The sequence below is a fragment of the Hippopotamus amphibius genome, chromosome 4 (genome assembly GCF_030028045.1).
Source record: "Hippopotamus amphibius kiboko isolate mHipAmp2 chromosome 4, mHipAmp2.hap2, whole genome shotgun sequence".
In the NCBI taxonomy this organism is placed as follows: domain Eukaryota; kingdom Metazoa; phylum Chordata; class Mammalia; order Artiodactyla; family Hippopotamidae; genus Hippopotamus; species Hippopotamus amphibius.
Window position 1 is genome coordinate 53,229,275 of NC_080189.1, and position 19,943 is coordinate 53,249,217.

General features: G+C 35.6%; 1 protein-coding gene across 15 annotated transcripts in view; it reads left to right on the forward strand.

Annotated features, from left to right (window-relative positions):
* Positions 1-19,943, forward strand: part of ADAM22 (ADAM metallopeptidase domain 22) — a 215,177-nt gene that overhangs the window by 151,355 nt on the left and 43,879 nt on the right. For 14 of the 15 annotated variants that reach the window (XM_057731544.1, XM_057731549.1, XM_057731551.1 and 11 more), the window contains 10 exons: positions 203-277; positions 2,212-2,283; positions 3,099-3,265; positions 4,734-4,818; positions 5,815-5,905; positions 7,155-7,206; positions 12,680-12,779; positions 14,762-14,833; positions 15,055-15,147; positions 18,899-18,979. In XM_057731544.1, the coding sequence (XP_057587527.1) occupies positions 203-277; positions 2,212-2,283; positions 3,099-3,265; positions 4,734-4,818; positions 5,815-5,905; positions 7,155-7,206; positions 12,680-12,779; positions 14,762-14,833; positions 15,055-15,147; positions 18,899-18,979 (888 nt within the window). The remainder of the gene's footprint in view (positions 1-202; positions 278-2,211; positions 2,284-3,098; positions 3,266-4,733; positions 4,819-5,814; positions 5,906-7,154; positions 7,207-12,679; positions 12,780-14,761; positions 14,834-15,054; positions 15,148-18,898; positions 18,980-19,943) is intronic. The other variant, XM_057731557.1, reaches the window with a different exon arrangement.

The following is a 19,943-nucleotide window of genomic DNA, read 5'->3' on the forward strand; positions in this document are numbered from 1 at the left end:
ATCTTAAAAAAACAGCTGACAGAAACAGAGTACAAAAGTGGTTGCCAGGAGCTAGGTAGTGGAGGAAATAGGGAGAGATAGTAAAAGGGTATGAACTTTCAGCTGAAAGGTGAATAGTATCTGAGGATCTAATGTACAATATGTTTTCCACAACCAAGTTTGGAGGGCTTATTTATGTGCTATTTCCTTTATTATATTGCAGCTTCGTCGATATCCTCGTAACGTGGAGGAGGAAACCAAATATATTGAACTGATGATTGTGAACGATCATCTCATGGTAGGATTTGCTGAATTTTTTGTCGTTTGAACTTGCCCGTTCCTAGGATAAAACTGGAGGGGGTGCAGAAATATGTTTAGAAGAAAGAAGCCCATGAAGTTTTAACCTGGAGAAGGTATTTGTATAACCAAACATCTCTGTTACCCAGCAACAACCAACCTGTTGAGTAGGAAACACTCTTAGGTAAAGCAATTCACAGTATTTTGTGAGCTTCCAAAAATATTTCTGTGACTCATAATGTTAACTCCTTGGATTTGTTTAATGTAGGGGCTAATATCTTCTCTTACTAAAATGGCAAGGCTAAAAAAAAGGGGGAAACTTCCATTTTATATTGAGAAAGTGAAGCAGCAATAATGTGACACTTTAGTTTGCAATGTGCAGCTTTATCCTAATAAAAGGAAAGCAATTTTTCTATTTCTGTCTTGCTATGTAGTAAACCATTTTGAAAGGCTTATAAACTTATTTACACAACAGAAACAGACTCACAGACTTAGAGAATGAACTTATGGTTACCCCGGGAAAGGGTCGGGGGTAGGGATAGACTGGGAGTTTGGGATTGACGTGTACACACTACTATATTTAAAATAGATAACCAATAAGGACCTACTGTATAGCACAGGGAACTCTGCTTATTATTCTGTAATAACCTAAATGGGAAAAGAATTTGAAAAAGAATAGATACATGTATATATATAACTGAATCACTTTGCTGTACACCCAAAACTAACACAACGTTGTTAATATATGCTCCAATATAAAATAAAAATTAAAAGAAAAAAAAAGAAAAGAAAAGCTTGTATAGCTAAGCAGTGAAGGTTTTTAGAATAAAAACCTAGCCAAACTTCCTTTTTGTAGAATCAGTTTCTTTTTTAATACTCAGTTTATGTGCATGTTGTATATTCAGTTCATGAGCATGTTCTATACTCAGTTCAAGGGCACAGTTTTAAATTAAAAGTATTCAGTGAAGCATGTTGTTGAATTTTCCTTAGTTTCAGGTACACATACATTTTAATTTACTTTGAATGATTTATTTGGGGGAAATGTGTCATTTATTTAAGTATAATTAAACTAATAATATCAATTTTTAATTAATAATAATAATTATTATTATTGCTGAGTGCTTCTTTCTTATTCAGGGTAGGACTGAGTTCTAACTTTCTACCACTTTGATTTCATGAATGTTACTTTTCCCTGAGATTTTTACAGAATAAGAGTAAGTTGCAAGGACATATTTTGGACATTTTAGAGTATCATAAATTCAGATGTCTGTAAGCATTTGCAGGCAGATAATTCAAATGAAGTGAGCCAGGTATAAAACAAGAGGGAGGGGTGCGGGTTGTGCCGAAAGAGAAGTCATACGGTCTGTCTACTGAGAGTGGCTGCTTCTCAGCCCTTGCCAGCTATTACCATGTAGGGATACTAACTTTAAGTGAAGCCAGAAATCAGGTTTTACATGGTATTACAGCACTGAGGCCAAACTAAAGATATATGTCATTCACGTCTAGCCTATAAGCCACCTCTTTGTGCCCATTGGGGCTTTCTTCTCTTGTCTAAATAAGTCTTATGGAACTTTTTATACTTTTAATATTATTCACATTTACTCTTTCTGGCTTTCATACTACCTTTATTTGTATGTCTTGCAATTCATCAACAACTTTCATATGTTTTATCATTTTGAATAACAATCTTGTGATAAAAAACAAACTTTTGAAATGGATGGAAAGGGTATTTTTTACTTTATCTCAAAGATCTGTGAGGCCTCAAACTTTTAGGAGCTTTGCCTGAGACTACGCATGATCTAGAGAACTAGGTGTCAACGCTTGCATGTTTTACAGAAAGCTTTAGAGGCCTTTCAGTTACACCACATTTCCTCTGCTGAGATGAGCATTTGCTGATGATCTTGAAACCCTTCACTTGTTTTCTTTTGCTTTCAGTTTAAAAAACACCGGCTTTCAGTGGTACTTACCAATACGTATGCAAAATCTGTGGTGAACATGGCGGATTTAGTAAGTATGAACCCGATTCAGTAATGCCACAGAGGAATTCTGACTCCCGATTGCTAATAAACTGGATAATTGTTCTTATATTTTCACTGCCCTAAATTGCACTTCAGCCAAGGTGTCCTGTAAGTCCCTGGTAACCTTGCCATGAACTTTATTGACTTTAATCTCTGACTGGGAAGATGATAAAAGGAAATGGTCAGAGTTACAGCTTTATGCCTGAAATTTTTTCCCTGTATTTCTCACACTGGAAAAGAAAAGACTGAGTCTTAGCCCCTCACAAAGATATTCACAGTGTACTTCTAGTGATAGAGAAATGGTTGTGCCTTTTCAAAAGAGTGCCTGGTGCTGTGGGAATGATGCAACTAAATAATTCTACTCTACCTCCTTTCCAAATCTTCCCTGACAAGGCAATGCCAGTACCTTCCCCGTGAGTTTAATTAGGGCCAGTCAGGGTGTACACACATTATCTCCTTGATGAGTGTTCCATATTTTGTTAGTGTGAATCTTATAAGAGTACCAGAAAATGGACTCTGGGGGAGCCTTGAGGAAGGGTGCAAATATTTGTCAAAAAGCAGTATCTTGTTTCTAACTAGTACTCTGTTCTTTGGTTATTACTTGGTAAACAGTTGGATTCTCTATTACTCAAGGGAAATGCATGTAAGTTAGAAAAACAATTATCTCCCTTAAAAACAGTGGAGTTTCTCACATTTAACTAAAACTCAAGGAGTTTCCATAAAAGGAGCTTTATAGTCCTGTTCATATATCACTTGATTTTTACCACGTGTATAGCTGGTGTGTTCATTTTGTTAATATACTAGATATATAAAGACCAACTTAAGACAAGGATAGTATTGGTTGCCATGGAAACCTGGGCGGCTGACAACAAGTTTGCCATATCTGAAAATCCACTGATCACCCTACGTGAGTTTATGAAATACAGGAGGGATTTTATCAAAGAGAAAAGTGATGCAGTTCACCTTTTTTCGTACGTAACTTTTGTAATGATTTATTACTTTTTTTTGTTCCATATTGAATACTCTTACTTGTGACTGAGATGTATTCTTTGCACTGCATAATGCAGTTAGGATTTGATGTGGCAGATATATTTGAAAGAAGTTTTGAAGTACAGAGTGTTTGAAATTGTTACGGATATTCAACAGATTTAATTCGGAGTTATTTTATTATTGTGTGTATATTTCATGTAATTTTTAGAGATTTAATCAGAGCATTTAGTGAGTGAAAATACTATTAATTTTCATAAAGTGTTCTTAAAAACAGATTAATTATATTCTTTAAAGTTACTGTCTTTTAAATGTTAATGTTATCCTTGTTTTTCATCGAAGGGGAGAGCTTAGTATCTTTAGGGCATATTTTATTTTTTATTTTTTCTTACTCTTATGGTTTTTCTGGGGGGTAACATACATATTTGATGTAATAGCAAATTATAAATTGCAGCAATTTAAAAACCTATCATCTAAAGCCAGAGCTATTGAAGAAAGTTATAAATGGAAGTAAAAGTGTGTTTCTGAGGTAACTTTTAATTTTGCACAATTCCAAATTTACAGAAGAGTTGCAAGAATACTACAAGGAAATACCATATGCCCTTTACCCAGATGCATCAATTGTTAGCGTTTTGCCCCATTTGTTTTATGATTTTCTTCTTTTTATCCTTATGCATTCCATCTATCCATCTATCTGTCAATGTTGGGTTTTTTTTTTTGTTTGTTTTTGTTTTTTCCTGAACTATTTGAGAGTAAGTTGGAGACATTTACTTACTGGGCCTTTACTACTAAATACTTGTGTATATTCCCTAAGAATAAAGACATTGTCTTACATAACTATAGTAAACTGTCAAAACCAGAAAATTTAACACTGATACAATGTTTTTCTTTAACCCACTGTCTACATTCAAATTTCACCAATTGTTCCAATAATGTTTTATAGCTAACCCCAGCTCCGCCCATGCCCAAATCCAGGAGCCAGTCCAGGGTCACACATTACATTTAATCGTCATGTCTCTATAATATCCTTTAATCTGAACTATTTCCTCAGCCTTTCTTGTCTCTTTTGAGGTTAACACTTTTGAAGTGTATAGACCAGTTATTTTATAGAATGTTCCTCATCTTGAGAATGTTTGATGTTTTCTCATTATGAGATTCAAGTTCTATGCGTTTTTGACAGAAATACCACATAAGTGTACCTCATGGTAGAGATTCTTTTTTAATAGGTGTAGTTCTATCTAAGATATTTGTTGATCATGTAGGGGAACATTCCTCAGAAGCCTTTTCCTTTGGTGATGTGTGTAAATAATTTTCATATTCTTCCCTTACCTCAGGAATGTATGGTTTAGAAATGTATGTGCATTGAAAAAAATGTGTGGTAAATTAATAATGAGAGGTGCTGTGATATTTGAACTGTGAGCAGTAAGCCTTTTTCATTTCCTTTTCTGAAAGGGGAAGTCAATTTGAGAGTAGCCGGAGCGGGGCAGCTTATATTGGTGGGATTTGCTCGTTGCTGAAAGGAGGAGGCGTGAATGAAGTAGGTGTGAACATCTGTACAGTACAAAGTGGTATGATGGCTGATGATGTTTTCCTAATATGTAAGGGGCAATTTCTCAGTATTCCACATGCTCCAGATATTGTTATTTTATTACCAACCAACGTGGTTGCTGCAAATGACCAGAGGACGGAAGAGGGAAATAATGGAAAATAATATTGGATAATTCTGTTCATGTTCCACTTAGAATAATTTCCAGGTTTAGCTATATACAGGGTATATAGAGAAAATCTCTACCTTTACCTTTATTGAAAATAAGGCTCTGTTTATCATGTTGACTGAAGCATTGGGTTACTACTTAACTCAATTGAAAATTTTCTTCCTCAATATTTGGCAAATTTTTGGAGGAAAAAATAGACTAGGTTTTCCAAAGGGTTACTTCTGTTCCTAGTGCACTAGACCTGATGGAAGTGATCTAAAAGAAAAATACCTGAGTCTTTGGGAGGCTACATAATGAAAAAATATCCCCAGCTCTTTTCAAGTTTCTTTTGGCCAAAGATCATCTCCGCTTCCTATGACTCATACCGTTGGTTTTCTGAAGCCAAGATCTGTTCAGATTGGCAATTTTAGGAGTGCTAGTGGACACACAAAGATGAACAAATTCCAAATAAATTACACATTTATTTTTATTTTCTATTATCTGAAAGACTGGCTTAATTGTATACAAGTATTCAGTCTTTGAGGGATGTCACTGGTGAAATTTGGACTCAAAATTAGATTTAAGTCTGCAGATCCAAAAGTTATTGATTCCCTGGCTCCAATCTTCTCTGTAAGACTTAGTCAAACATGGATTTGTTTCTTACTACTTCTTCCCAAATGCTCAGTAGTTCGGCACTAGCTATTATGTATTTAACCTCTGCTAAATAAAATGCTTAGAAACTACTTATTTTCAGTTACATTGTGACATTTTCCCAGGCCCGTCTTAAATAAAAAATAATTTGCATTTACAAGTATTTTATGTTTGTTTTTGTCTTTCAGTTTGGGAAAACGGATTTAATGGCAGTTACGCTTGCCCAGTCGTTAGCCCATAATATTGGTATTATCTCAGACAAAAGAAAGTTAGCAAGTGGTAAGTTTAAATACATGCGTGGTTTAGTTGTGTTTAAAGTAGACTATGTAACATATTTTAGAGAATGAAATTCTTTAATTCAGTTGCTTGATCAAAAGAGTTTAAATGATAGTATAAAGATAGCCTGGGCACAGAATGTTCTTTCCAAAAGCAATAGAAATGTTAATGTTTACATTACAGGTGAAATTTCCTCTATGTATAATAAACATTTAAAGCCGGATGCTGTTAAATTCATAGTTGAATTTAACCTAAAAAAGGGGATATAAGTTCAGTTTGGTAATTTTAAATGATCTTCGTATATAGGTTTAAGGCATACTGTTTTGTTATGGTTTATTTAAAACATCTCAGTATTGCCACAGAGGTAGAATTTGCCTGCCAGGATCAGACCTGATAAAGGGCTTAGTAAAATATGGACCTAGTAAATTATGCTAGGTTTAGCATCTATGATGAATGTATTTTCCCAAGTAGGTAAAGTTACTTTACCAGGAATGATCAAACACTATATATTTGGAGTAAGTTGATTATAATCATATTTATTTTATTATTTTAGCAGCAAATGTTATAAATATCATTGTTTATATTAATTACAACTGTTACCATTTATGAAGTACCCAATATGTAACAGAAAATTGAATGCCAGGATTATCTACATCTAGATGCTCATTTGATCCTCAAGATAATCCTGTGAGATATTCATTATTAGCTCCCATTTTACAGATAAAGTGACTGGATCTTAAAAGGGTAATGTCTCCAAGATTACATATGTATTAAGTGGCATACCCAGATTTTGAACCTGGGTATTTTTCATTCTGAGGTCTTTCTGCTTATCCAATATACTGTACTGCCTTCTACCAGCAGCCTTGGGTGGAGAGATTTTAAAAATGGATGAGAAATTGTAAGAATTCCCATAAAGACCTATGAAACCAGAATCCTGTAGTGGTGCATCACTGCTTCATTGATATTTGATTGTTAAGCCATTTTAAGTGAGTGCTTTAACAATAGGGCCACTTGTTAAAATATGAAAAGATTTTATTTTAGCAACAATTATATAATCTTGGTAGGGTCAAAGTAGATTTTTGTTGTTATGCATTACATAAAACACTTCAAATGTAAGGAAGATTAGAAGTCTGGTATTACTTTTTTAAAAGTATGTAAGGGATAAAGTGAACATGTGCTTTTTGAAATAGGAACTACTCTAATGCACCTGTTTTCTGTGTGTGACGAGGCACGTGTGTTCTTTTTCTCTTAGGTGAGTGTAAATGTGAGGACACATGGTCTGGATGCATAATGGGAGACACGGGGTGAGCCACTCCTATTTAAAAATAACTCACTGTTCCTTTCTCTGCTGTGCTGTTGTCTTATTAAGAGGATAACACTCAATAACTTAGTGCCTAGAACCTTATCACAGGCATTTAAGAGAAAACTGGAAGTAGATTTTCTCAGTGGCTCTGTAAGGAATATATTTTCCCAAAAAAAGTCTCTTATTTATGGAAACTGTTGCTGTCCATTCAGCTAATAGGTCAAAGATTTTTTTTGGGGGGGGGTACTTTGAAATGTGGTGAGTCGGGGACATGCAGGATTTATGATTCCACCAACTTCAGGTAAATATAATAGTTTTTTAAAAGAATTACTTTCTTTTTTAAAAACTTTATTGAAGTATAGTTGATTTACAATGTTGCATTAATTTCTGCTGTACAGCAAAGTATTTCAGTTATATGTATATATATATTCTTTTTCATATTCTTTTCCATTATGGTTTATTACAGAATATTGAATATAGTTCCCTGTGCTATACAGTAGGACCTTGTTATTTATCCATTCTACATATAATGTTTTGCATCTGCTAATCCCAAACTTGCAGTCCATCCCTCCTCCACCCCTTCTCCCCACTGACAACTACAAGTCTGTTCTCTATGTCTGTGGGTCTGTTTCTGTTTTGTAAATAAGTTCATTTGGGTCATATTTTAGATTCCACAATATAAGTGATATCTTACGGTATTTGTCTTTCTCTTTCTGACCTTACTTCACACAGTATGATAATCTCTAGTTGCATCCATGTTGCTGCAAATGGCATTATTTCATTCTTTTTTTATGGCTATTATTGCATTGTATATATATGTCACATCTTCTTTATTCATTCATCGGTTGATGGACGTTTAGGTTGTTTCCATGTGTTGGGTACTGTAAATAGTGCTGCTGTGAACATTGGGGTACATTGTCTTTTTACATTATAGTTTTATCTGGATATATACCCAGGAGTGAGATTGCTGGATCACATGTTATCTCTATTTTTAGTTTATCAAGGAACCTCCATACTGTTTTTCATAGTGGCTACACCCATCAACAGTGTAGGAGGGTTCCCTTTTCTCCACACCCTCTCCAGCATTTGTTATTTGTAAATTTTTTAAAGATGGCCATTTCGACCAGTGTGAGGTGGTAACTCTTGTAGTTTGATCAAAGACTTTTTTAACCTTGAACTTAGGCTGGAAATGTAAGAAATGAGGAACAACTTTGTTCTTGAAGGCTTACCTTCTAATTCCCTTTAGTTTTATCTTCTTCTATTGTAATTAAATGAGTTATAAACAGTAGTGTGTCTCAAAAATAAAAACAAGAAGAGAGCCCTGATTAGTAGCTTTCTCAGATTTTCAGCAGCCTCTACCTTATGTAGAAGCCATAAATGCTTCCACAGTGGCTGATTTCAAGCTACCAGTGGGAATGAGGGGTGGAAAGAGGTGTGCTCGGTCCACTCTCCTGAGAAAAGTTTTCTTTTTTATACTGCCCTACCATTGCACACTATCAGGCATCAATCTTTTATTCTTTCTAAATAAATTTTACAGCCATCCCTTTCATGCCTTTCATGCCAAGCTTATCATTACCACCTTACTTTAAACTTTTATCATCTTTTGCCCTTATTATTTCAATAACATTCCAGATACTCAGACAGCTTTCACGCTCCCTCTCTCACCTCCTGAACTCCACTTCCATCATAATTGAAATGTGTAAAGAATAAAAAAGTGTACACTTGTGTACAATCACCTAGATAAGAACAAACAAGACACTGCCTGCATAGTTAAATCCCCCTATATTCTCTCTTCTCGGTCCCCAGCCCCAGCTAAGGTAACCACCCTCTTGAATTTGGTTTATATTGTTCACAGGTCACATTTGGTTTATATCATTCACAGGTCCTTTTTCCTACTTTTACCATATATATGTGTGTCTGTGTTGGAGTAATACATAGCATTGCTTTGCATGTTTCAGTTTATATGAAAAGCGTCATACTATATATATTCTTCTGTGACTTGCTCTCTTGATCAGCTTAATGTTTGTGGGATTCATCCATGCTGGTGTGTGTGTGTGTGTGTGTGTGTGTGTGTGTGTGTATAGAGAGAGAGAGAGCTCTAGTTCACTGAGTGTGTACAGCACAGTTTCTCCATTCTTCTTTTAATGCACATGAATTTTTATGTCAAACACATGAATCATGTCATTTTCCTGCTCAGAACTCTTGTGAGTCTCCATTGTGTAAAGAGTAAGGTTCACATTCTGTTCTTCAGTATTTAGAGCTCCATAATCTTTCTTCATCCTCATTTCCAATCTCATTTTCTACTACTGTTTATGCAGTTTGTTTACCATACATGTACATGGGTTTCCAACTTTTTTGATATGCTAACCATAATCCTACATAGATGTTCAGCCTCGTAAAAATATGCTCATCATAATTGTACGTGAATTTCCAGCCTCCTTTGATTTAATATATTCTCTGCATCTGGATTTCTCATTTTTTCTATCTAACCACATTTCTAAACACTTGAGATTTATTATAATACATCCTGCATTATAATTTGATTCTGTATGTCTTTGTTTCCTCTCACCAATTAGTTGTAAATTTTTTAGGGTTACATATTGCACTAATTTTTATTTTTGTCAGACCTCAGAACATACTCTCTTGTACAGACTTGTTTTTCAATAAATATGTATTGATTGTATTTGAAATATGAACTCCCAACATACGTATGATAAGAAGGATAGTTGATGGAGGGAATGTACATACCAACATGTATTTAAAATATTTTTCAAAATATCTTTGGGCTTTGCTTTGTATTAAGAAATGATAGAAGTCCTTGTCTATAGTTGCAATTTTCCAACAATTACTAAATTCCATGCTAAAGGTTCTTGTTTTTCAATCTTATCTGGTTATTCTGATTAACTAAAAGAATTTTATAGACCATGTGCTTAGCACTGAGCATAATATGCAGCAAAATCAATGGCTGCATTAGAATATGCATAGCTCTTTATGTTGGAATGCCTTACGTCAAATAGTCGCATATAAGAGAAAAGCGCTTTACATAAAATATTGTCTGGTATGATGCTATATATCATTTGATCTGTGCCAGACATCACCTGTCAACTCTAATGATGAACAAAAATTTCCCATGGGCGCATTCCCTCCCATTTCTACTGTCTAAAGTTCTTCCATACTGCTAAATGTTGCAAAGCATTGTTGAAATGAAGGTCCTATTTAAAGGTATATGAGTTAAAAATGTAAGAATGCATTGAATAGATTTGTTACCCTGCAAAAAAGAAGCTTTGGGGCGAAGCTTAAGGAGAGAAATGGTGTCTGCTTTCAGGTATTGGAAGGGCCATGGTATGGTAAAGGAATTTGTCTCATTTGATACATTTAACAGTACAGAACTGTGTGCGGCAGTTATAGGAAGGCAGATGTGGCACAGGGAAGGTAAGCACAATCTACAGATTTCAACTGTTCCTGTATATAGAGAGCTTCCCTATCTGGGAAGAGTTTCCTGTCACTACTGGAAAGCAGACGAGCTTCCAGCTGTGCAGTGGGCAGGAGGCTGGGCTAGCCTGAACCCCTTGATGGTGCCTTTGCAGGGCAGGGGCTGAACTAGACTTTGACTTCTAAGAGTCCAACACTGGAAATTAGTGACTTTCTTCTTTGGCAGGAGAGAACCATCTCTGATTTTGACCAGTAAAATAAAGAGGGAACTTGAAGAAATTCCTGTTTAAATTCCATAATCCTGGCAGGGATATGTAGGATGGATTATAGTTAAGGTGATAAGAACATTGGCTGAAGCATAGGCATTGAAAAGCAAAAAGGAAGTAATGTATGTAAGAAAATTTTAAAATAAAGAATACAGTTTATGACTTATTAGGAAGATGAAGTGAAGGAAGTAAACTAGTTCAGACAGTTTTAACCCAAGACAGCTTTATTTGGAGAGTTTGGCATAAAATACTTGATAAACGATCGGGTAGGTAACTGTAAATTCCATTAGTCAATTCACTTCAACATTAACCGTTATGGTAGGAAGAAGTAGGAATATAAATAGACAGGCTAGTAGGAGAGACTTTTATAAAAACTATCCATTCTTAATTGTGTTTTCACTTTTATAAAAAGCTCAATGTAAAATAAAGTTTTGGAACTTACCTGGTGGTTCAGTGGTTAGGACTCCGCGCTTCCACTGCAGGGGGCATGGGTTCGATCCCTGGTCAGAAACTAAGATCCTGCATGCTGGATAATATTAAAAAATATATAATATAAATATAAAATATAAATAAAGTAGATCCAGTAGTTTTGTATTTTTTCTCTTTCCATTTTTATTGTTTTATAAAATTTGAATTATGTTGGATATAACTGTTCATTTTTTTACTTAACATTATATACTCAGCATTTTTCTGAATCTTCATTCTTTAACACTATGATTGTTAATAGCTACATGGTATTCTATTTTATTAATATATCACAGTTTAGTTAATGGTTTTCTGCTATTGAACATTTAGGTTGTTTTCATGTTATTTGCTACTACAGATTGTACCATCATAAATATCTTCATTCAGACATCTGTGCATGCATAGCAAATTAATTCCTCAAGAAAAATTTCTAAAAGTAAAATTACTAGATTTAAGGATATTTCTCATTGTGAAGATTCTTAATGCATAGTTTCAAATTGCTCTATCGCCAGGTTTCTTTTTCTATTGACTCTTGATTATTTTCCGGGGGTGTAATTTTGTGTGTGTGTGTTTTGAAACAATCCAAAACTTAAAGAGTTGGAAGAATAGTTACAAAAAACCCTTTTGTCTCTGAACTGTAAGTTCATGGTGCCCGTCACCTCCAAATGCCTAACTTAATGTGCATTTCTGCAAACAAAGCAGAATAGGACCACAATAGGACCTCTTCCTATAGGACCACAGTACAACCAAGAAAATCATCTAATTCTTATTAGCCTTCATTCAAGATCAGCCCTGTCTTTCTACAATGTCATTTTAGCAAAAGCTTCAGAATCAGGCATCACAGTCAGTTTTTGATCTCTTTAATCTGGAGCAATTCCTTAATCTTTCTTTGACTATCATGACTTTGACACATTTGTAGATTTTAGGTCAGTTGTTTTGCAGAATACTCTGCAGACTGTGTTCCAGCCCAGGGGTACTATTTAGGAAAGACTCATTGTGAAGTAAATTATTTCTAACTGTCTTTGATGGAAATTACAGGTACTATAGTGTGTGTTTCCTTTGAATGGGTATGTAGATAATGAGCAAACCATAGTTACCATTAGTCACCAAATGAAGAATTTAGGGAAGCGCTTATTGAATAAACCCTTATGGATTAAATGCAAATGTTACACACAGGTGAAATTTATTATTTGTTTATTCTTTTATTTTTAGGAATAATGTACAATGTTTACAATGTTCAGTTTTAAGACTAATCTACAAACCAGGGAAACTAAAATTGTACCCAGCTATTGCTTTTCTTCTCTCTTACAGCTATTATCTTCCTAAAAAGTTCACCCAGTGTAATATTGAAGAGTATCATGAGTTCCTGAATAGCGGAGGTGGTGCCTGCCTTTTCAACAAACCTTCTAAGGTAATAAGTATGATCAGAGTTATTAGTTATTAATCTTTCTAAAGTATTGTAATCATAAATTTTCATTAGTTGTGTCTTATAAAAGAAAGCTTTTCAACTTAGTTTATATGTACGCATTCTAGATATGCTAAATATCTGCATTTCTAAGTGGAATTAACCTTGGGCATTTGGGGTTATTCTGATGGGAATAAAAAGCAGTAGAAATTAGTTTTGTTTTCTGAAAAATGTCCATTTTCTTTTTACATGGCCAAATGAGGATTCAGGGTTAGCTTACAAAAATGGTTTCACTTTTCCTTTCTTTTTCATTTTCTGCCTGCCTTCCCCCTCCCCTTTGGGTACCGAATCACAATTCACGCTGCTAGGAAAGGGGGCCTGCCTCTCCTCTTTACTCCCCACAACTGCCTTTCAGAGTGAGCAGTGAGTTTAAAATTACAGCACTTACCAGTGTAAAAACCAAGTCGGCTTAAAGCAGAAAAGGAGAAGGTCTGTACTTAGACTTTGTCAGAGGCTTTTCCAGCTTGCAGAGCATCCTCTGGTTACTGACTAGAAATCAGGTCTTCTTCATGCATTTGGAAGACTTCCCATGTTAAAGAAGAATGTTTTGTCCTTGTTAATGACGTAAACTATGAAGTGCTTCCCTACATCACAGTCATACACGCACTTCTTTTGTAATCATTTACCTGGCTTCATTCTCTGTCCACTCCAGTGAAATTTAGGAAATTTCATACTGCCCTGAAAAGCAAATTGATGATTTTAAGACTCTCTCCAAAAGCTTTAGAAGAGATATTGGAACTAAATTCCTGCTGCTGTAAATGAAAAACAATTCAAGTCTTTTAACCAAAATAATTGATTATTCTGAACCCAGAGTAAGAGAATAACTGTTTTTTCATCTGGATAGTTTTAGTTTTGGCTCTCAAAGCTGCCTCAGTCATTATGGTCCTTTTCAACTGAAAATGAAATCTAGGGATGAGTTGATTCTTTTGTAGGAGAGGAGAGAATATTTGAAAGTAGGTGGGGATTTTTGTTGTTGCTTTCTTGATTTTTTTGTTTGTTTTCTTCCTTCTAGTTGGTTAAGGAAGGGGGGGGGTGTGCATGCATGTTTTCACTTCCATTCTGTAATAGGTAATCTTGTATTCACTTTTGAATGAGTATTATATATCTGGAACATAGCAACTATTTACTACTTACTGATTTTGCCTATCACCATAAGATAAATTGTACTCAAAAGATAATGAGTGGAAAGTTAAAAAAATAAAAGTCTTAAAATATACTCTTGTACAGGTCCAACACTGCTTCCATCTCTGGGGCAAATTATTATTGCTGTTCTTTGCAGAGCTATGTTAATAGGAAGAGCTGTATTTTATATTAAATAAATCAGTGGATTTATTAATTTTTGTGATGTTTTCCTCATTGTCCACGACATAACTTTCTGTTTCACAAGGAAATAACAGTTAGTAAAGGGCTTTTCACAGGTAATTGAACTTGATCCTCACCACAGTTCATTATGTAGATGGGAAGCTAATGTTATTATTCCTGATTTAAATACTAAAATACTTGCGCACTGAGATGGCAAGCCATTTGACCAAGATAAGTAGCTGAGCCACAATTTGAATCTAGATGTCTGACTCCAAGTCCCTTGCTTCCTGTTTGAAATGAAATCTCAAGAGTCCCTCTGGCTTGGTTTTAGTCAATGCCTAGATCATCTTTTATTTTGATGGCACTTATCAGACCCTACTTTGTATGTGTGTTATATATGAAAATACGATTAAATCTGAAATGGAAACCGTGTTAGGCACTTATGTTCTAAAGTTTCAAGTTCTAAAATTCTAAAGTTCTACTTTGCAGTTTAGGAAAATAAAAACGTATTTTGGAATGACTGACAGATAGGCCAGAAGTGTAGTTGTGGCACCTGTGGTCTCTTATAAGGTCTTTGGTGTTGATTTTTCTACATTTTAGTGCCCTTTTTGGTTTTCATTCCACAGCTTCTCGATCCTCCTGAGTGTGGCAATGGCTTCATTGAAACTGGAGAGGAGTGTGACTGCGGGACCCCGGCAGTAAGTCTCTGGGTGTTTGGGTGATTTCTTTAGGTTGTTTGGGGTTATTTCAGGTCCACACACTGAAACATACACAGCAAATGTTATGCCTAGACATTTCATAAGATTTGTGGAAGAAAGATGATTATGGTGAGGCTGTGCACTTATTTTAGAAAATACCTTGGTACTTTCAGGAAAGTGACACCATTTTCTGATGTTTTGCAAATGTTTATATTCCTTAGGAATGTGTCCTTGAAGGAGCAGAGTGTTGTAAGAAATGCACCTTGACTCAAGACTCCCAATGCAGTGATGGTCTTTGTTGTAAAAAGTGCAAGGTAAATAAATGTTGATTAATAACCAGCTGAAAGAAAAGAGGACATATTTGCTTAAATTGTTAACACTCGGTAAATATAACCAAATAACAATAGTAAGACCTAACACATGTTGAGTGACTAAGTGCCGGGTGCTTTACAGCAGCCTCACAAATCTTGTGAGGAGTGGGCAGTATTTTTATTCCCATCTAACAGATGAGAACACCGAGGCTTGTAGTGATTAAATGCTTTTCCCTGGGTCTTATACAAAGTAAGTCAGGAGCTAGAGCCTGAATGTTTATAATCCTCAGAGTTTGTCCTCTCTCTACTGCCTCCCTGAGGAGGTTGCACTTTAAATGAAACCATTGAATGTGCTATCCTATATATGTAATATTAATAATAATAATAATATAATGTAATATAATTTAAATGAAGCTATTCTTTGAATGATGTGTTTCCTTTAATGTGAAGCCAAGTGGACATTCAATAGATCCTTCTTTCCTTAGTGCTCAGCTTGGTGTATCTCTTGCGTTAGCTGTTGAGGGAACAAAAGGAATCCCTTTAGACATTAGAACACCTTTCATGTGTTGTGCATGAGAGTTTAATGCATATTTATACACCTTGTCTGTTTTCCTCCTCCCAACAGCATCCTCCCACCTGCCCCCAAATATTTGAGCCCCTACGTGAAGACTACAGTTATTTAGGGCTTACCTTGCTCAAAGAAATCTATCTTTTTTCTCTTCTCACATAAAATCTGGTACAATAGTCTACATCATTTCTGAGGTGTAATATCTTTCTCTCCCTCCAGTCTTTACATTTAATGGAGGCTGACACTTACAGTGTAATTAGTGCAGGTCTTCAGTAGATAATTGTTGATTGAATGAATAAATATGCAGAGCATTCTCTTACTGGTTATTTGCTGATTGACTAACACTAACTTTAGTCTAATGATTTAAGAGAGGGTGAAATATGAACCTATCATATTAAGTACCTATTGTGTACCAGAAGCTCTCACATTACATCATCCTATATCCAGGTTTCTTAACCCTGGCACTGTTGGCATTTTTGGCCAGATGATTCTTTATTGTGAGGGTGTTTAGCAAAGTCCCTGATTTCTACCTACTAATTACCAGCAGCATCCCTGCAAGTCATGACACCATGATGTCTTCAGACGTTGCCAGATGTCCTCTGGTTGAGACTGCAGTCTTAGGTAATGCTCATAGCTACACTTTCGGGACGGTTGTTATTATCCAGATTTTTCCAATGAGCAACACCAGTCTCAAGGAAGTGAGATAACCTGCACAGGCTCACTCAGCTAGTAAGGAATAAATGCACAGTTATATCCCAGCTCTGCTGGCAACAGTTTCTGTTGTTTCCACTTTACCACTGTGTCTCTGGCAACGTTTTAAGAGAAGCAAGGCACTGCCAGAGATCTCTGAAAGCATGCTCTAAAACAGGAAGAGTAAACCAAATGTGAAACCGTCTTTCATGTTGGCTGCCTCAGCTGTTTATTTTCCCAGTTTCTCCAACTGCCATCCAGGGATCCCCAATCATTTATTTTAATCCTCAGTGTTTCAAGTCTGCCCATCCATTTAATTGTGCCATTTTTTTTCTTGGATTTATAGAGTTAAGCTCTTTGTAATATAATCATAGAAAGGAACAAGTACAAAATAATAAAATTAAAATATACAATAAAATGACATGGTTAACTATCCCAGAATATAAGTCTCTACTTTACCAGTCAAGTAAGATCTTTTCTGCTACTTTCTCTACCCCACAGCCCCCACTCTCATCCCCACCCTGGGCTCCTAGAGGAGTCAGAGGCAGAAGAGTGAATGGAAAAGAGGGAACAGAAGAACAAGATGAGAAATCATGTGTATCTCTTTTTTTTCTTCTATATATATTTATAATAATGTCTCTGTAAGTCAGAGTTAGCAAACACCTTCTGAAAAGGGCCAGATAGTAAATAGTTTAGGCTTAGTGGGTTATATGGTCTCTGTCTCAGTTACTCAACTCTTTCTTTGAAAGCAGCCATCAAAAATATAGAAGCAAATGGGCGTGGCAGTGTTCCAATAAAACTTTGTATATAAAAATAGGCAGCCAACCAAAGTTTGTCCTCAAGCTATAGTTCAGGGACTCCTGCTGTGAGATGTTGCTATTTACTTCTTTACTCTTTTTCTGCATTCATTCATATGTAAATTCCGAGAGGGCAAGGATTTGGGTTGATTTATTTACTGCTTTATCCCAGAACTTAGAACAATTTCTTCTTTACTATGCTTTCTTTCCTGTTTCCTGACAGTTCTTGAACAGTTACACTCTCGTGTAAACTCTACCTTAAATCTGCTTGTACTTCTACCTCAGAAGTTCTAGAGTTGTAGCTTACACCACTCCCAAGGAGGAGGAGAACCAGTGTATATGCAATTAACTTATCTTGCTTATTTCCTTATTTTTATGGCTTATTTACTCCCACTGAAATGTAAGTTCCTTGCCAGCAGGATTCTTGTATGTTGTTCTCCATTGAGTCTCCAGTGGCTAGGGAAGGCCTAACATATTTTAAGTGCCTAGTAAATACTTGATGAATGAATAAATGAACACAAGTTTTGTTCGGATCTTCTGAAAAATATCTGTGGAACTCCTGATTGGAGCTGGCAGTGTGCTGCTCATGTTCAACAAACAACAGGAAACTCAAATACCTGGAGAGTCATGAATAAGGGAGAGAAGATGAAAGTTGTACATGTGTGCTGTGGAGAGGAGGGGTCCAGAGTACTGTGTATGTTTGTATGAGCAGAGATAAAAGCTTGTAAGGATCTAGCCCAATAGTGACATTTTGGAGCACGAAAGACAATGGGATTGAAGAGGAAAGGAGAAGGCTGATAGCTTTATTTATCTCTGTTTTGTTGTAATGAATACTCTTGCAATTTATGAATCCAACAAGCTTACAAATTTATTTGTACAACTCCCACACTTACAAAAAATATTTGAATTGAAAACAGACCAAAAAACCTCTCAAGTACAAATAATAGAAACTTAAAAAAATAATAAAAGGGGACTTCCCTGATGGTCCAGTGTCTAAGAATCTGCCTTCCGATGCAGGGAATGCATGTTCGATCCCTGGTTGGGAACTGGGATCCCACATACCTCGGCGCAACTAAGCATGCAAGCCACAGCTAGAGAGAAGCCCACGTGCTGCAACTAAGACCCGACATTGCCAAAAATAAAATAAATAATAAATATTTTTTTAAAAAAGGAATAAAAGACCAAGCTATAGATCCGTATAAAAAAGAGGCAGGAGAGAAGACAGTAAAAGAAAGCATGGGAGGTAATAGCTTTGCCAGAAAATCTAACTTTCACAATTCAGTCCAAAATGTAACTTCCAAATTCTCGGCTGGTGAGGTAAAAAAGAATAATATTATAAAGGTGCCAGTAAGAATGAAGGGTAAAGTGTAAATCCAAAAAGCTATTTGGAAGGAAGAATTACTAGAACTTGGACTGACTTGTCCTTCTGGTACAGATGTACCATCAAACACATCCTATTTTAACAAGATCTTGTAAGGCTTATGTGTGATGACTATGCAGATTACTTCATATGTGAGAAACTCTCTCTGAGAACTATTAAATTAACATTTCATGCAGTAACTGTGGTTTTCACAGATTTCCATCTTAAACTAATTTAAGGTATTCCTATCCAAAAAATATTCGTTTCGCTTTTTTTAAAGATGATACTGTGAGTTTTTTTCCTTTGACAGCTTTGCACATTGATTTTTGTTCATTTTAGTTTCAGCCTATGGGAACCGTATGCCGCGAAGCAGTAAATGATTGTGATATTCGTGAAACATGCTCAGGAAATTCAAGCCAGGTAATTTATGAATGATTTCTCTACACCGGATGAGGAAAAAGTAGGAGTGTGTTCAGTGTGCTGACCCCCAGGTGAAATGGAAATGGACAAGATACTCATGTTTCTCTTTCATGTCAACTCTCACTCTCCGTTTATTAATATTTCAGGAATTGAAGTTTCAGTCATCAAAGCTTGAGCAGATGTTCGGCATGATTTTGTTTTAATGTTGAACTAACCTAAGACTGTATACATGCCTTCACTATTTTGTTTTTGTTGAAAGCAGGGAGTAAAAGGCATTTGCTTTTTGTCTAGCTAGTGAAGGAGGAAGCAAAAAGACTCTTTCTCTTCAGCTGCTTGAAACAAGAGTCAGCCAAGGCAGAGAGACCCACAGGGTATTGGGTCTAAGAAGGGGCTTGTCTTGACCCTAATAGCTACTCTTGAACTTAATATCATTTAGTTGTCAATAGGGAAGACGGGGAGGTTGATAAACTTTGGCAGGGGTTCACCAATTTCAGTGTATGTGTATACAGGCTGTCCTTGCTTTGCATGGTAGTGCAGGACCATAAAAATGACCATGCAAGCTGAACCATGTACAGTCATTCTAGTAATCAATGGAAAAAATTACAGCTGTTTTGTGATCTTTAAAAAATATCAGATGATTAAAAACTCTCTTACTGTTGGTCTTAAATGAATAGGGAAATGAAAAAATAAACTAATTATTTAGCATATTAAATTAAAACAGAAACATTGACAATTAAAGTATTTTATTTCTTTGTAAAAAACTTAGTAGTTTGAGCTGTGCTTGCCTTCTGGTCATAAACCTTACGATCCTTAGTGACTGTCTTTTCTATGTCTTGTTGAATTGCCACACTCCTTTCTAAGTTTGTATCAGCTTTTGACATTTTATCCTTCGTGCTTTCGATGTCATGAAATGTCTCCAAGAGGTGCGAAGTTGTGAATAAGTTTTTTACTGAACAGCAATACT